General features: G+C 62.4%; 2 protein-coding genes across 2 annotated transcripts; both read right to left on the bottom strand.

The window, feature by feature from the left end:
- Positions 1-838: 838 nt before the first annotated feature.
- Positions 839-6,358, bottom strand: GRIN3B (glutamate ionotropic receptor NMDA type subunit 3B; the record flags this gene model as incomplete). The annotated part of the gene is made up of 9 exons (XM_084220919.1): positions 839-1,178; positions 1,309-1,376; positions 1,610-1,774; positions 1,855-2,006; positions 2,178-2,293; positions 2,480-2,625; positions 3,037-4,087; positions 4,526-5,124; positions 5,903-6,358. 9 exons carry the CDS (start codon positions 6,356-6,358, stop codon positions 839-841), a joined length of 3,093 nt encoding a protein of 1,030 aa, XP_084077045.1.
- Positions 6,359-8,352: 1,994 nt separating this feature from the next.
- WDR18 (WD repeat domain 18) lies at positions 8,353-16,629 on the bottom strand (the record flags this gene model as incomplete). Its single annotated transcript, XM_084221126.1, has 10 exons — positions 8,353-8,951; positions 9,219-9,287; positions 9,774-9,940; positions 12,666-12,790; positions 12,893-12,957; positions 13,134-13,277; positions 13,846-13,987; positions 14,350-14,483; positions 15,813-15,923; positions 16,420-16,629. The coding sequence occupies 10 exons, from the start codon at positions 16,627-16,629 to the stop codon at positions 8,820-8,822; spliced, it is 1,299 nt and encodes a 432-aa protein (XP_084077252.1). The 3' UTR covers positions 8,353-8,819.
- Positions 16,630-17,265: the final 636 nt, after the last annotated feature.

Here is a 17,265-nt window from a genome sequence, read left to right as displayed (position 1 = left end):
TGCCTCCTCCTGCCATCCTGGGGTGTCACCGTCTGTCCCCTTGCAGTGTGCAGGGGTGGTGGCAGGGCAGAGGGCTGAGCACCAACCCTGTCCCGGCCATGATCGGTGGAGCTGGGCAGCCTCCGTGCCAGGGGAGGGGCTGCAGGGCTGCGGCTCCTTCCACAGCCGCCTGTAGCGGCATGGGGAGCTATTCCTTATCCTCAGGAGCGGGCAGAGCCCTGAGCCGAGCCTGTCCCGCTCCGCGTGCAGCGTCTCCATCCCTCACCCTCCGCCCGAGGAAGGCTCCGGTTCCACTTTGCGGTGGCTCTGGGATCAGCCCGGTTTTGGAGCTGGAGCTGCCTCTCCAGAGGGAGGTACCGGTCTCGGCCTGTCCTCCTGCTCCGTGCATGTGGGAGCTTCCTCTGCCTCCTCCTCCTCCTCCTAATCACGGCCATCCTGCGGCGGGGCTGAGCTGGGCCTGCGGAGGAAGGAGTGGAAGGGGAAGGGTTGCTCTCAGCCTGCCCTGGCTGCGTTTGGGGAGGAGGAAAAGCAGACTTGGTCTTCCTTCATCATCTTTATTTATGTGGTGTAAAAACAGAGCAGGGGCGTGGGGCTGAGCTTTGCCCAGGCACTGCAGGGACCTCTCACCCAACTCAACCCTCCAAAAAGAACCTCCCGGTCCTTCAAACCCCCACCACCAGCAGAAGGGACAGGGGGAAGAGACAAAGGCTGCAGAGATGGGGCAGCCCCAGGACATCCCCCCTCCCTTTTTTCCTTCCACTCCCTCTGTGAGCTGGAGGAGCGGCTGCCCTGCCTGGCCCTGCCCCTGGGATGTTTTGGGGGGTCCCTGCCCCCCATCTCACCTCTCCTCCCGGTGTTCCTCGGTGGCCAGCGGGGCGGGCAGTGGCCGGCCGCCCTTGGTGGTGCCCAGCACGGACACCAGCTCGCTCTTCCTCAGCAGCGCCGCCCGCAGCTGCTCCCGCATCTCCTGGATCTTCTCCTCCAGCTCCCGGAGCTCGTTCTCACCGGCCGCTCTGTCCAGGGGCTGCGGCGGCCGCCCGTTCCCGGGGTGCCACGGCGGGGACCCCTCGGCCTCGGGGGGGGCTTTGTCCAGCTGGAAGCGCACCCGCCGTGCCTCCTTCCGCAGGGCGCTCCAGGGCTGCGCTGCCGCCGGGGCTGACCTCGGCTGCGGCTCGCACCTGTGTGAGGAGGGCTGAATTGGGATCTGGCTGCTCTGGGGTCCCTCCGCAGCCCCACAGAAGTCTGGCTGTCCACAAGGAGGAGGAGAAGGAGGAGGAGAACAGGGCAGGCTCCCAGTCCCAGCTGTACCTCTGCTCCAACTTCAGCTGCTGGCTCTTCCTCTCCTCTGTGCCCATGTTCAGAGCCCGATGGATTTTCTGTGGGGATCGTGGCACGAGTCAGTTGGAGGGATGGATTGGAGGTTAACGGGCCAGGGATTAATTGGAGGGCGATGGTCTGGAGGTGATGGTCTGGAGGTGATGGTCTGGTTCAGGGCTTAAGCAGGGGTTGGTGGTGCGGGGCCGGAGAAGGTGGTGCAGTTTAGGAGGGAGCAGCGACATGGGGTTAGGGGTCTTTGGGGCGCTGTGTGAGCCCCTTGCCCTGGCCCCACCTGGCTCGTGTGCAGCCAGTAGTTGAATTTCTTCTTGCGGCGGATGCGGGGCAGGACGAGGCGGTAGAAGACGTGCTCACCCAGCGAGGTGAGGAGGGAGCCGCTCAGCCCGATGCACAGCAGCACGAACAGCCCCGAGAAGTGGTAGATGCCCATCTGCAGGGTCTGCGGGCGGCAGGGGGTGTGGGCTGGGCTGCGGGGGGGGTCAGACCCCAGAGCCCCCCCCGGCCGAGGCGCCGCCGCACCTCAGTGACGGCGAAGACGCGTTTGCCGCAGGGCACCATCTTGTACCACTTGTCGTGCAGGAGGTCGATGAACCCCGAGGACTTGTAGCGGCTGATGAACTCGGAGACGTTGGAGGTCAGGGGGGAGTTCTGGGGGAGGCCGATGCCGTAGCCTGGCCCCGGTGAGGGGGGAAGAGGGAAGCAGTGTTGGGACGGGGGGCGCCGCCCCCAGTGCCCACCACGGAGGGGGCACCGCCCCACCCTGAGTGGTTGTGGCAGGGCACGACCCCAGCCCCATCACACACACACAGCAGAACCCCCTTGCCAGCACAGCCCCTCCAAACCTTCGATGGCGAAGGGTTTGCCCACAGTGAGCAGTTTGCAGTCAGAGTCGATGGAGACCTCATAATCCAGCAGTGACTTGTCCATGATGAAGGCGTTGAGCTTGGCAGGCTCTGTCCTGTGGGGACATGGGGGGGATGCTCAGGGAGGGGCTGCTCCCCCCTTGCCCAGCGTCCCCCCAACCTGACACCCCTCCCAGAGGTGGGGGGCTCTGGGGGCTGCACAGGCTCCAGGACTGGGGCAAAAGATGCCCTGGGAGGGGTAAAAGGTGGGGGGAACCCCTCATGCTCTCCCTGCCCCTCACTTGAGCATGGTGACACCGTCGGGGGTGGTGGGGACGTTGTAGCGCCGCATGTACTCATGCATCTCGGGAAAGCTCTTCTTGATGTACTCCTCAGCACTGCTCTCCCACACCGTGCCGAAGCGGAAGCCCTGTGAGGGGTGATGGAGCTGGAAGGAGGCACCAGAGCATCAGCACTCCTAGCCCCAGGAATGTGTCCCCACTCCCTGGGGATGTGTCCCCAGCCCTGGGTCCCCAGCAGGGTGTCTGGGCAGCCTCAGAGGTACAGCAGCTCTTGGGGGTGTCTGGAAAAAGGTTCCCCAAGAGCAGCCTCAGCCCAAACTCAGCCCACTTCCCCCTGCCCTGGAGTTAAAGCTGGGATTTAACGCCAGTGGCATACACACACAAAGCTTTCTGCAGGTCTCAAAGACTCCCCCCCCTCTCTTAGAAGGGGCCAAGATGCAGGACAGGGGCTGGAGAGAAGAAGTAAGGTGCAAAAGGAAGGACAGGACCCCCCTCAGCCCCTCCCCTGGCCTTCAGCCCTCTCCCAGCCCATCTCAAGCAGCGGGACACTCACTCACCTTTGGGTCGTGGATGCCTGAGAGCTCCTCAAAGGTCTTGTCCCCCACCATGACAGCTGCCAGGTTGGCCGTGTAGCTGGAGAGCACCAGGAGGCAGAAGATGGCCCAGAGGTTCATGAGGAAGCGGCCGGTGCAGCACTTGGGCGTCTTGCTGGAGACAGTGCGCCCAAAGAGGATGGCGTAGCAGAGGTTGAGGGCTGAGGAGTAGGAGAAGATCTTCATGCGGTTGCGCCCGTGGGGGGTCATTCCATAGGGGCTCTTCCACTCGTAGAGGGTGAGGAAGAGCGCGGTCATGTGCAGCGCCACGAAGATGCCCACCCACATGGTCCAGTGCAGGGGCCACATGAAGGCCCCGATGGGCGACGCCGTGTCCTTGGTCCTCACCAGGATGCCCAGGCTGGTGGAGAAGAAGGGGCTGGTGAAGTCGATGACTTTGCTCCGCGCCGAGTTGATGCTGAAGGAGGTGACGGCCATGTGGGCTGTGCCACTGAGCAGGTCCCCCACCAGTCCCGTCCAGCGCCCGTTCTTCCAGGCGCCGTATTTCCCATCGCCCACGATGTAGAGCTCAAAATCGAAGGCCATGTCCTCAGCCAGCTTCTCCAGCAGGTCGATGCAGTACCCATAGCAGCATTTCTTGTACTCCTGTGGCACTGATCCGTTGCCACTGCCAATCTTCTCAAAGAGGGCGTCCAGCACGGCCGAGTTGTTTGTGCCGGGGTCCAGGCAGAGCTGCCCGGCCGGGCAGTTCCCTTCCTCATCCACCTCCCTGGTGAAGACAAAGGGGTGCTCCACCAATGTCACCACCCGCAGCCGTGTCCGGGCTCCCTCGGCCGCCTCGCCGGGACTCTTGTGATGCCGCTGGCTCTGCCACATGACCTCCTCCAGCTCCAGCTTGCCGTGGCTCCAGGTACCCACTGTCATCCAGGTGGGGACCCCCTGCGAGTCCCTGCGCAGGCTCCAGATGCGGAACTGCTGCTCTGGCCTCACCAATGCCGTGTTCTCCACGCGCACCAGCCCCGTCTGGCCGTGGAAGGATGTGTTGGCCAGGAACCTGCCAAGGAAAGGGTTTCACTGCTCCTGTGCTCAGGGTCAGCTGGGACCAAGGGATGAGGATGGGAGCTGGGAGCGGGACATGCCCGACATGGACAGGGACAAGGTCAAGGAGGAGCAGCAGGATCTGGCCCCGCTGCGCTGCCCCGCAGCTCGCTGTGCTGCCAGGGCCAAGAGTTATTAATATTTATAGAGTGACCATGCTCGGGTAGTGTTAAGGAAATTTGAAGTGACACATCCCCCTGTGCAGTGCTAACCATGTCCTGGGGGTCTGAGCCCCATGGTGGTGGCTGCACACAGTGGGGACAGCGCTGCACTGAGCTCAGGGGTCCCCTGCTCTGCCATTACCCCATCCCAGGTCTGGGGCAGAACCCTCCCATGCACCCCAATACCACAGAGTCAGGATGGGGGAAAAGAGGAGCCCCCAGCACCCCCTTACCGGGCAAGGAAGAGCCCCGGGGACTCGCTGCCTGCCCGGTGCCTCTCTCTGCAGTTGCCCGTGGTGTGCAGCTGTGCGGGGTCAGGGAGGCCGTGGGCAGCGTGGGCAATGGCCTGGGACACCAGTCCCACCACGTCCTGCACGAAGAGCTCCAGCGGTGGCCGGCTGACCTCCCCAAAGGCCAGCAGCCCTGGGGGCAGTCCCTCGGTCTGCAGCTCACTGGTGCTGAGCGGGAAACCCAGCATCCAGTGGAATTCCTGCGGCAGCAGCCCCAGTTCCTTGGCTGCCTGGAAGACGAGTCGAGCACGGTGCAGGTCGCAGCCCAGCAGCAGCACCGGGCTGGAGAGGCTCCTGACACGGTCCCCATGCTGCTGCAGGTAGCGGGTGGCCCTGGGCTCATCCAGGTAGCCCAGGTCCAGGATAGTGCGGAGGAAGAGCTGGGAACGTTGGGCCCAGAGGTCGAGGAAGCCGTCGATGTCCCAGGGGTGGCAGAGCACCAGGCTGGTCTCCTGCCAGTCATTGGCCTGCAGGACGCTCACCAGCACATCCACCAGAGTCTCCGGGGAGCTCTGCTGGTCCATGTGGAAGTGGAAGGGGCTCTGCCAACACACGAGGGTCCTGGCTCTGCCCCTGCCCGTGGGAAGAGCCCAGAGGCAGCACCAGACATGGACCCACCTGCCCTGAGGTCATCCCACATTCCCTGGCCATCCCCTGCCCAATTCTTGTCTGGGATGCACTGCCAGGACACATCCCAGAGCCCTTTGGAGACAGAATGGAGTGGGGACTGGGGCTGAGGGCTGCAGAGGTTCCAGAGGAACCAGGGAACTTACCTTGGAGTGAAAGCTGGAATTGGGTCTGGGATAGAGCTGGGCAAGGAGCCAGGAGAGAGCTGAGATGGGAGCTGGGATAGAGCCAGGATAGGGCTGGAATGAGGGCCAAGAGGGGGCTGGAATAGAGCTGAGATGGGAGACAGGGAGCCAGGATGGGGCACAGGATGAACCTGGGGTAGAGGCAGGATGGAGGTGGGAATGAGGATGAGATGGGGCCAGGGTGGAAGAGAAGACAGTGGGAGAACAGAGCCGGGATGGAGCCCGGAGGTAGTCGGGATGCAGCAAGGATGAGTGGCTGGGATTCCGAATTGGAGCTGGAATCGAAGCCGGGATCGGGATCGGAGGCAGGTCCGAGCCGGGAGAAGGACCCGCGGAACAGAGCCGGTATGGAGTCCAGACGGGGATCGGGATAGAGCTGGTATGGATCCGGGACGGGGATCGGGGCAGGAGCACGGACAGAGCCGGGACGGGAACAAGGACGGAGCCGGCGAGCAGGGACGGGAGCGGGGACGGGAGCTGCGTGCAGTGCCGGCGCTGCGGGTCTCACCTGCGCTCGGAAAGGCAGCGGCCAGCGGGTGTCCAGGATGCTGACGAAGGGGACCTGGAGGGCGGCGGCGAGGAAGTCGAGCTGGAGCAGCTCCCGGCGGGAGCGGGGCAGCGCCAGGACGGCGGCCACGCCGCGCCCGGCCAGCGCCCCGCACAGCCACCGCGCCAGCGAGCCGGGGTCCCGCGCCGCCGGGCCGCCCCCCACCACCTCCAGGCTGAGGTTGTGGGGCAGCGTCACCCCCCCGGGGCCGGTACCGGTACCGGCGGCTCGGGCCAGCGCGGCGCGGAGCCGGGCGCGGGCGGGTGCGGGCGGCAGCAGCGCCCCGAGGCGCACGGTGGGTCCGGGGCTGGGGCCGAGGCCGGGGCCGGAGGGAACCGGGACGCGGCAGGGTTGCGGGTGTCCCCCCGCCGCCCCTAGAGCCGCCGCCAGCAGCCAGAGCGCCCGCAGCCCCGCCATGCACCCCGCACCGGCCCCGCACCGGCCCCGCCGCTCTGCGCTCCGCCGGGGACGGCTCCGGCTACGGGCACGGGCAGGGACCTCCGGCCGGGTCCCGCCGGGGCCCCCCCTCCCCGGGTAGCGCCGAGGCCCCGCAGCCCCCGGTGCGCGGTGGGTCACGCCGGACCCGGCCCACGCAGCGCCGGACCCGCCCGCAGCCGCCCCGTCCACGCCCACGCACGGCGCGGGTCCCCCCCTCCCTGCACCCCGCGGCAAAGGGGGCCCCCACCCGCGCCGGGCTGCCCTCCGAGCGCTGCCACCCTGGGGTGCCCTGGCAGAGATTCCCGCTGATCCCAGGGTGGTCCCGGCTACCTCTGGATGTTTCTCCTCTTCCTCCTCCTCATCCGCCTCCTCCGGCCCCCGACGGAAAGCCCCTGGGGTGGGTCCCGAGCCGTGAACTGCCGCCTCCATCCCGGTAAAGACCCCCAGCCCGACCCCTCTATCCCTCCTCAGTCTGAGGTGCAGCTTCAATATCGGGGGGGGGGGGTCCCAAGGCCCAGAGGTTCCAGAGCTGAGTGATTGCTCCTGCTGCATGGGTTAGGGGAGAGGGACAGCAGCAGCACAGCCTTCCTCTGCTGAGGGAGGGGGCGCGGGGTCACCCTCCTCATCCTCAGCAGGGAAACTGAGGCTCAACCCAGCCCAAGGGTCCCTACCACCAGCACACAAACACCAGCAACCGGGGCCGGAGCCACGCTAAATTAATAAGGAAAAATGAAGGATGGAGCCAAAATCCATCTGGCAAAAAGTATCGATTCATGTAATATCGATAAATGTAATGAGTCACAGCTAATGAATTCTCCTGCGGAGCTGGACCTGCAGGGAGGGCAGCTCAAATCCTGCCAGAGCACGGAGGGTTATCAGGGGCTGGACTCCCCCTGACCACGGCTCCTTCGCAGCTCCTTCTCACAGGGATAAACACAGGACAGCCCTCGCTGTTCATGCAGGAGGGGCAGCAGAGTCTTGGAATGAAAAAGTTCCCCCAAACACCAGGCACAGCACAGGGGGGGCTCTCTGGGAAGCCCCATCCTCTCTTCTGCTCCAAGTGCAGCACTCCAACAGGAACCCCACTGTGGGATGACTGGGAGGGAGCACTGGGGTCTGGATTTTGGTTTTTTTGGGTTGCCTGCAGCCGGATGTGCCCCCACCTCTTGCCCCACTGCAGTCCCTGGCTATGGGTGACAGGTCCTGCTGCAGCTGATGAATGTTGATCCAAAACGTTGGGAGGAAGAGGAGGAGCAGGAGAGGAAGGGAAAGGAACAGCTCCAGTGATTAAGCTAAAAGCATCTTCTCGGGAACTGGCGGGAGCTCGGATGCTCGGATGCTCTGGCTTTAAAATGCACTTCAAATCATCTGCACTTGGTGTATTGAATGGGAGGGGGGGATGACACAGAGGGATGGCCAAGGGACACCTCATCACCCCACAGGGACAGGGAAGGACCCTCAGGGTGAAGGCAACTGGGCAGTTTGGGGATAAGGAAGCACTTTCCCACTCCCAGTGGGCAGCCCAGGGATGCACTGATAGGTGGTCAAGGTCTGTGGCCATGCAAGGGTTGTTAAAGAAAACAAAGCGGGCACCTTTCACTATAAAAACCAAATCTTTTATGTAAAAAATAAACCTAAACAAAACCCACAACCCCCGCTGCCATGCTGTGACAATACAAAAGGCCAAGTCCCCAAACACCGTGAAAACAGAGTCGTTGGATCCAAATATATATAAATTGTTGACTGACGAGATTGGAAATAGCACCTTGCTGGTCCCCCCGCCCCTCCCCAGAGTGACCCTGTGCCCCAAAACCACCACCTGTGCTCCAAGCCCAGGGACACCCCAGGCTCTGCCTGCCAGACAGATCAGGAGCCCCCTCCTCAGCCCTGGTAGCCAGGGACCCCCCACCTGTCGCAGCAGCCCCCCCAGTGCACCCCCAGACCAGGAGCCCCTCAGCCCCTGCTGTCCAGAGTGTGGGGTCCAGTGGCACTGAGCAGCAATCCCCAGGACAGGGTGGGCAGAAGGGGGTCTCCAAAATCCAATCTCAAACCGGTATTGAGAGAAAAAACACTTTTCTGTCTGCACTGCAGGGTCAAGTAACGAAAAGAAACCAAAAAAGGGGCGGGGGAAGAAACGGGGAATGAGCAGGAGCTGCATCCTGAGCCCTCCCAGGAGCCGGCGACGCTCCTCCTGCAGCGGCCGCCCGAGTGCCCCCCGGCCCCGAATCGGAGTGAACACGGTCCCTGTGCTGTCCCCTCGCGGTCCCCGCGCCGGTCTCAGTCCCGTGTCACGGAGCCGGCGAAGGCGGCGGCGTGTGCCGGGTCGGGGGAAGGTGAGCCGGGTGCTCGCAGCCGGCTGGGCGGTGCCCGAGGGCGGGCGGTTCTTCCCCAGGAGCCGGACAGGGAGAGGCGGAGGGGTGCGAGGGCGGGGGGAGCCTCTTCACTTGGCTGGTTTGGTGATGATGCGAGTGGAGAAGTCAAAGAGGTCCTTGTTGATTTTCCGGAGGTTGCTCACCTCCTCCTCCAGCTCGCTCACCTGGATCGTCAGGTGCTCCTGGTCTCCCACCAGGTTCTGTGACAGGAAAACACAACAGACAAGCGTCAGGGCCTCAGCTCTGACAGGCACAGGCTGCTGCTCCTTCCCCAACAGTAAATGCCAAACCCTTTGGTCCCCTCCCACCTCGTCCTCAAAGTGCAGCCCCTCCTGCCCATGCCAGCAGCAGATTTTAGAGTTCTTTTCCCCTGTTCCACTTGCCTGGGGCCTCATGAGTCAGACCAGCTGACAAGGATCCCCCTCAAGGGGTCAGTACCCGATTCCCAGTCTGGGAGCAACTCTCACCTTTTCCCTCGTCGAGTACATCTGTGAGTACATCCTCTCTGCCTTCTCCAGGTAGCTCTGCCCAGGCTCCTGCAGAGACCAGAACGGAGGGGTTGGCAGAGCGGACACAGACCCTCTCCCCATGCCCCTGGACTGGGTTCCCCGTGGGAGGGATCTTGGGTGATCCATCCTGCTGTCAGGCAAACAGCCCCTTGGCCTGCTGCCACCAAGCCAACAGGGAGCTTATCCATCAGCTCTGGCAGGACTGTCACTGTCACTCGCCCAGAGGCAGACACTGGCAGAGGGGAGCAGCTCTGGGACCACTGGCAGAGGGGCTGGCATGGGTGGGGTGTGACCCTCCCTGCCTGGGGACAGCCCTGCCAGGACCAAGGAAATGGTGGGACAGCAGAGCCAGCCCACGCTGCAGCACGGGGCTGGGAGGACAAATGACTGCAGCAGCCAGGATGGGGAGGAAGCAGGAGGGAACAGAAACGGGTTTCACCAGCTGGAGGAGAAGCTTTGCTCCGGCACAACCCCTCCTGGATGTCTGTCCCCCCTGCCCAGTGGCCCCAGTACCTGCTGGTGCAGCCCCAGGCGCAGCGTCACCCCCTCGGCGCCCGGCTCGTCGCTGCTCTCGGTGCCGTGCAGGTGCCTGCTGAACTTGGGCAGGGGCACGCTGGGCTTCCCCTCGGGGTTGAACATGTTGGCAGGGGCCAGCACGATGAAGGCGTTTGTCACTGGACCTGTGCAGGGACAGAGAGGACAGGTCAGGCCGGTGGCCCTGAGAACAGCAAGTATGACCCTGGCACAGGCAGTGGCCAGGACTCTCCACCCTCCCCAGCAGCTCTCCCTGCCCGGGGCTGCAGCTCTCCGGGCTGGTTGGGACCCCAAGGGAGCAGAGCCTGGCCTCCCCCCACCCTGAGCTGCCATCCATCAGCAGCTCTGTGCTGCCACCATCCATGGCAGAGCTGATGAGTGCGTTAATTACTGCATTGCGTTAATTACTGCACTTACCCACGGCTGCTGCCGCCCCCTCCCAGCTGCTGTGAGCTCCCAGCGCTGTCCCCCACGCCCTGTCAGGCACAGCAACCCCCAGCCCCCCTCCAGCAGGCAGGGCAGCTCAGCCACTGCTGCTACAGCCTGACCATCCATTTCCCCTGGCCAAAGGTGAGGTGAAGATGGTCCACATGCACCTGAGAGGGGGCTGCCAGTGCCGTGGAGAAGGGTGCAGGGTGAGGGAGGAGACATGGTGGGAGCTCCTGGAGGATTTTGGTTTCTGCAGAGCAGACAGACACAAGCAGCTCTGACACGGATGAGGGCTCTGCCATCACCATCCACCCCTCCAGAGTCTGCTCCCAAATCTGATCCTCCCAGGATTCAAGGTTGGGTCCCACCAGCGGAGCAGCAGCTCTGCTGAGTGCCTGGCCCCAAAGCTGTTCCTGGCCAACTCTGATGGCTTCACTCCCTCCCTAAAGACCAGATGATTGTGTTCCTGAAGCAAGTGCCCATCAGTGAGATTCCTACTGCACTGGCAGCTCATGGAGCAGTTTTAGAGGAAAGGTGGAGAGGAGAAAACCTCAGGAGTGAAACCAGAGTTCCCCAAACCTGGTCACCACCTGCACACTGCCCCCACAGTCACTCTGGGGCCCCAGTGCAGATGCAAGTCCTGCACCAGATCACCTTGCCTCAAGGCCTGGGGCAGCAGCCCTGGGTCAGCCTGGGAATGGAGACCAGGCTTAGCTGGGGAGAAACAACCCAGCTTCCAAGACAGAGCTGCCAGCAGCACACATCAGCCAGAGCATCCCAGGATGGCCTTGCAGGGGGAGCCCTTGGGATGGTCTGTGCCACACTGTGTTTGCAGAGACAAGGATGGGAATTGAGGCCTGGAGGGATCTGGGGGCAGCACTGGCTCCCAGCCTCATCCCACAGGTCTCCTGCTTCCCCCCAGAGTGGTGGCAGCCATGCAGAGTGACTGGGAGCAGCCCTGCCTTGCCAGCACTGCCACAGCTCATTACCCAGGAGCAGCAGCCTGACTTCTCAAAGCCCACCCGCTCTGCCCCTGCCAAGGACAAGCCACCCTTGGTGACACAGCCCCCCACACCCAGCCTGCTTGCCTGGCCCTGAGCCACACTCCAGCTCCTTGGATTTAATTTGCAGCAGTGTTGGGGGGGGGGGCAGGGGGTCCTGTGTGCCCCCAGCCACCCCCGTGCTTGGCAGAGGGACAGTGCTGTCCCAAGGACACTGGGCTAGAGGCTGCTGTCACATCACCATGTCACAGCCCTGTCACCTCTGCCCTGGGGAGGGAGCAGGACACACTGGAGGGGCAGCAGGGACAGACCTTGCTGGGGGGTTCATGCCTCTGCTCAGAGAGGCCAAGCTGGGGACAGGGATCCATGAGAGGGGGCTGGGTTGGGGCAGCAGATTCCCCCACACTGGGAGGCTGCAGGGCCCTGTGGGGACTCCAGACCCAGGGCACAGCTTGGGGGTGCTGGACTCCCAGCTTATTCCTGAGCACACACAGTCATGCCAGTGCCAAGGCTGCCAGGGAAACCAAATCCCTGCCCACAGGCAGCAGAGAGACAGAAGAGCACCCACAGCTTGGGGTCAGCCTGGTCCTGCTCCTCCTGAGAAGAGCCTGGTCTGTCCATTCTTCCCTGCAGCCTCAGGAGGACTCCAGTGCCTGGCTCACAGCCAAAGCCTGCCCCCCCCCTCCTGGGATGACTCACAGCTCCATTTGGTCTGTTTTCACCCTCTAGTGCCAGCCAGGCTGGATGGGCACTGCAGTGGGTCCCAATTAGGAATGGTCCTTGGCAGCCAAAGGGAAGAGGAAAAGGGTCTGCAGGCAGCCTGGCTTCCAGACACTGCCCTGAGGCAGCAGCTCAACCACCATGGAGGAACAGGGACTGGCTGTCCCCACCATCACCTTTGGGAGGGGTCTGGGCCATGCCCAAGGCAGCCCCACAGGCCAGAAACCACCCCAGCGGGGGAAGGAACACAGTTAACAACAGGAGGGGTAAATCCCCCACTGCTTTGAGGTAGCTGAGGCACCCAACTGCTGCTCCTGCAATTTACTGGAGCCATCAGACTGAAATCCCAGACAGCTGCTCATATGGGATTCACTTCAGGCCCCATGAGCTCACTGCTGGGGTCACAGAGCTGTCTCCCCTCCAGACACAGCTGGGGTGTATGTGGGGTGACTGCTCCCTTGGGAAAACAAGGAGGAGGATCCCATGTGGCCTCAGCGACAGGGTGAAATCCATGACTCACTCCTGACAGTGCACAGGGGGTTGTTAACACACGGGGCAAGGTCACGGCACTGCTCCAGACAGCCCAGGCTCCCTCCAACGCCTCTGCCCTTCCCAGGGCGTGAAGCAAGGGGCAAAAACACACCTGGAGTGCCCAGGGCAGCACAGGTGAGACAGCAGCAGCCTCTGGCAGTGAGGATCCTGGAGATAAGGACATTCCTACCTTTGTGATTCATCGTCTTCAGGCACTGCTTGCTCTGGATGTCCCACAGCCGGACAGTTTCGTCGTGAGAGCCCGAGAGCAGGAGGCTGCCATCTGTGGAGACTGACAGACACGTCACCTGGTTCCTGGAATGGGGAAGAGGATGTTTAAACTCAGGATGACCCCAGGACTGCCAGAAGCTGGTGAGGTGGGCAGATGGTGGCTGGCAGGTACGTCTGGTTCCTCACCTGTGCCCTTTGAAGACCTTCCCGTTCTCCCGCTCTGTCTGGAAGGTCCGGTCTCTCTGAACCGGCTGCAGAAACAAAGGAAGGAAAGGAGTTAAAATTCAGGAAGGCTGAATCCAGCAGGTTCATCACCATGTCTGGAGGGGGCAGAGGAGACACAGAAGAACCAGGCCCTCCCATGCCCTGGCAGGGAGGTGACAGCAGCTCAGGGTGACAGGGCACACCTGCGGCCCCACACACTCACCCAGGCGCAGAGGTCGACCTGGAAGATGGACCCATCCATGCCCCCGCAGAACATGTGGTACTCAGAGAGGTCCAGAGTCACAGCCATGATCCCCACGTCGAAGAGCACAGAGAGCAGGAGCTCCCCAGATGAGATTTCCCAGAGCTGGAGTGAGAGGGGACAGGAGAATCAGGGGTGAGAATGTTAATGGCAGGACTAGAGGAACACTGATATCCTGGAATCCCATCCTGTCATTCCACCGTGGCATTTCCTCCTGGCGGGGGCTGGGAAACTGAGTCCAAGGCAGAACCAAGGCAGAATCCAGGATCAGCCTCTCTGTGAGCAGGAGAGAAGTTTCCCAGGCAGCTTCAAAACAGCTCTGAACCCTCTCTGTGGCCATCCTGCCCCCAGGGCATCCCCTCCCCACAGGCTCCAGCCTGCTCTGCTCCCTGTGGACATCAGCAATGGAAAACTGAGGAGCTGACCCCGACACTCCCAGGACAACAGGGACTGCAGCAGTCCAGCCTGGGGGCAGGTGCAGAGAAACTGCTGTTGTTGGAGAGGCAGAGCCCAGGTCTGGCAGCTCTGAGTCATTGCAGAGACAGCCAAGAAATTAAGCCACAGCAACCCGGCAAAGCTTGGGGACAGCTTGGGGACAGGGACAGCTTCCTGCTATCTGGCAGGAGCCTGGCTGTGACCCCACAGGGTCTGGCACCTCTGAAAAGAGCCTCACCTTGGCTGTCTGGTCGAGGGAGGCGGTGGCAGCCCGTGCCAGGGGCCCTCCAAAGCCGCAGCACAGGTCGGTGATGGGGAGGCTGTGCCGGGACCAGACGTGCCGGGGGTCAGGGATCTGGGAGGGCTCTGCCTGCAACACGCTGTGGGGAGAGCAGAGACAGGCAGGTCAGCCAGGACATAGCCCCATGGGGAGCTGGGCCAGGCTCTGATCCCACTGGGAACACCTCTCCTGGCTGCAGGGACCAAGTGGGACTTGGGAGCTGCTGGCAGCCATGGCACATGGATACTGAGGCTGTGATCTCTATCCCACAGGGACAAAGGCCCTGGGTAAAGGGCACAATCCCCTCTCTGTCACCCAGGAAAAGAAGTCAGAACCATCTGCCTGTTCCCAAGAACAGGTGAGACCTCAAGGAAAGGCTCCCAGCCCAGAAGGAGGGCACAGAGCTGTGGGCTCAGAGGGATCTCCTGCTCTAAAATTCCTGTGCCCCCCAGCCCCCCTTACTTGTAGAGGTTCCACACCAGGGCCAGGCAGTCCTTGGCCCCTGAGAGGAAATGGCTGCTGTCATCAGTGAAGCAGAGGCACGTGAGGTCCTGGTAGTGTCGGTTCAGGATGGCCAGGAGGTTCCCGTTGGACACCTGCAGTGAGGGGAAGGGCAGGAGGGAGTCAAGGATGCCTTGGGATCATGCAGTGCCCTGCCCTTGGTGGGTTCTGCTGCCCACATGAGCCTGTTGGCACCTCAGGACAGTGACTGACACCACTGAGGTACAGCTGGAGCAACAGCCTGCACTCAGGACCACGGGGAGATTCAGCACATGGCAGTGGAAGAGGTCCTGGCACTTTAACTCTGGAACCCAGTGATGCCAGAGCTGCTCCTCTGGTCAAGTCACGAGTGTGCAGTAAAGATTTCTTGTTCACTCTTAATATTCATATTACTTTGGTGGCTTCTTCCCTCCTCCCACAGGTCCTCAGGAGGGTTATGAGAGCTGCTTGTGGTCCTGGGCCAGCAGAGGCTTTAGGGTGGACAAGGAATTTCCCAGGCCTGGAGCATTTCCTATTAAAAGGCAACTCTACAGATGGAGAGGGAACCAAGCTGAGAAAAAGCCTCAAATAAAATAAGAGTCTGCTTCTTCTCATGGTCTAAATTACACCAAAAAATCAAACCAAACCTCAATTCAAGGGGTTTCACAGACAGCACAAAACCAAGCTCTAGGGGCTGGTTCCAGCTCCATGATGGTTTCCATGGAGCCTCTCCAACGTGCCAGAGGGACAGTGCCATACTCTGGAACACATCTGTGGGTGACAGTGCCATACTCTGGAACACATCTGTGGGTGACAGGAGCTGGAGCAGGGCCCAGCTGGGAGCATCACAGGCAGCAGCTCCCACTACAGGCTCAGCCTCAGGGATTTTTTTCCAGCTACAAACACACTGGTACAAACAAACCCTGATGGGTTCAGATAGAGCCACTCACACTATGAGGCTCAAATCTGCCCTGGCACAGGGAACTCTCCAGGTGAGGCATCCTGGGGTTTAATCCTGGGCTCAGGACAAGATACTCCTTTGATTTGCTCAGTGGTGTGCTGAGAACGCAGTGTAATCCCAAATTAATCCAGCAGTAATTAACCAGCAGGACAATGACCAGAGCACAGCAGGGGCTGCTGGCACCCTGGGCACACACAAATACTCAGCTGAAATGTGGGAGAATCACTGAAGGAAAACCAGATCCTGTGCTGCTGCCTCGTGAGAGCAATGCCTGACCCCTTAGGCACCAGAAATGCCTGGAAAGAGGAGGAGGAGGCAGAGTGAAGCCTCTCCCTGAATTCCTCCCACTCCTACTTCGATGAGCTGCCCCATGGGCTGCAGGCAGCACATCCTTTATCCCAGGATCAGGATTTGCAGACATTTAGGGATGGGGACCCTCCCTGACTGCGCAGGGTGTGAGTGTGAGTGCCCCAGCATCCCGTACCTCCCACAGGTAGATGCTCTCGGCGACGCCCGCCAGGATGTAGAGCCCGTTGGGAGAGGCTGTCAGGCAGGTCACAGGCCCGGGACAGATGATTTTCTGCTGCAGCTGGTCCTGGGACAGAGAGAGAACAGCGAGGGCTCAGAGAGGGTGAGGGGCTGCAAGCAGGGCCCCCCGACATGGAGGCTCAGGGGGATCTCTGTGGGGGTCTCTGCGAACAAAGGGATGGGGGGCACCTGCCCCGGGTGATGGGGGTCGGAATGGAGGGAGGGGGGCGTGAGGGTCCAACCGGGGACAGAGGGGGTCTGTATGGAGAGAGGGGCCATGGGGGTTTCTGTAGAGAATTGGGCTATGAAGGGGTGTCTGAGGACAGAGAGGAGTCTCCACGAAAAGAGGGGCCATGGGGGGTCTTTGTGGAGAGAGGGGCCATGGGGGGGTCTGACCATGGATTTAGGGAGGCTCTGTGGGCTGAGGGGCTCCTCATCACAGAGCCGGGGGTTCTCAAGAGAGGTGGCCCCGTCACATCCCCCACGGAGCCCGGAGTCCCCCCGCGAAGCCCGGGGCCGTCCCCCGAGCCGAGGCCGCCCGGGCCCGCCCGCCGCGCCGGTACCTTCCTCTGGAGCTCCCAGACGTTGATGTAGCTCTTGCCGAGCTGGGCCCCCAGCAGGTGCTCGCCGCCCAGCAGCGCCAGCCCGCGTGGGCCGCTGTTGCCGCCGCGGTACCCGGGCAGGGCCGAGCCCGAGTGCAGCTCCCAGACCGAGCAGTTGCAGAGCGGCCCCGCCGCGTCCGACACCAGCGCCACCTCCATGGGCGCCGCCATCTTCGCGGTCCGCCAGGGCCACAGAGAGCGCGGCCGCGGCCCAGAGCGCCGCCTCCCCCGCCCGGCTCCGACCAATCAGCAGCGGCGCCGCTGCGGCCGCGCGGGGCGGGAGCTGCGCACGCGGCAGGAAGCTCAGCAGGGCCCGCCCCGGTCGGCGCTGGATGGGTGACAGGGGATACGGTGTGTGCATATGGGGACCACACGGACCCCCCACGGGGACCTTGTGGGTACCCCATAACCCTATCGGCCCTCCACAGCCTTATAGGGACCCTATGGATCCCCCAGAGATGTAGGTGGACATCATGGACATCCCACAGCCTTATGGGAATCCTGTAGAGACAGACCCTACAGCCCCAAAGTGACCCCATGGACACACCACCACGGGCTTATGGGGACCCTGTAGTTACCCCATAATCTTATGGACCCCCATAGGGACCCCATGGACACCCCACAGCCCCATAGCAACCCCACGGACACCCCACAGCCCTATTGGAGACCCTGTGGATACCCCATAACCCTCCGGACCCCCGCAGCCCCATAGGGGACTCCATGGACACCCCACAATCCTACAAGCACCCCATGCACATCTCATAATCCTATCATCACCCCATAAATCCATTGATACTCCACAGCCCA

This window comes from Fringilla coelebs, assembly GCF_963513975.1.
Source record: "Fringilla coelebs genome assembly, chromosome: 24".
Classification (NCBI taxonomy): Eukaryota; Metazoa; Chordata; class Aves; order Passeriformes; family Fringillidae; genus Fringilla; species Fringilla coelebs.
Note: the sequence above shows the minus strand (reverse complement) of the source record. Positions and strands in the feature narration are given on the sequence as shown.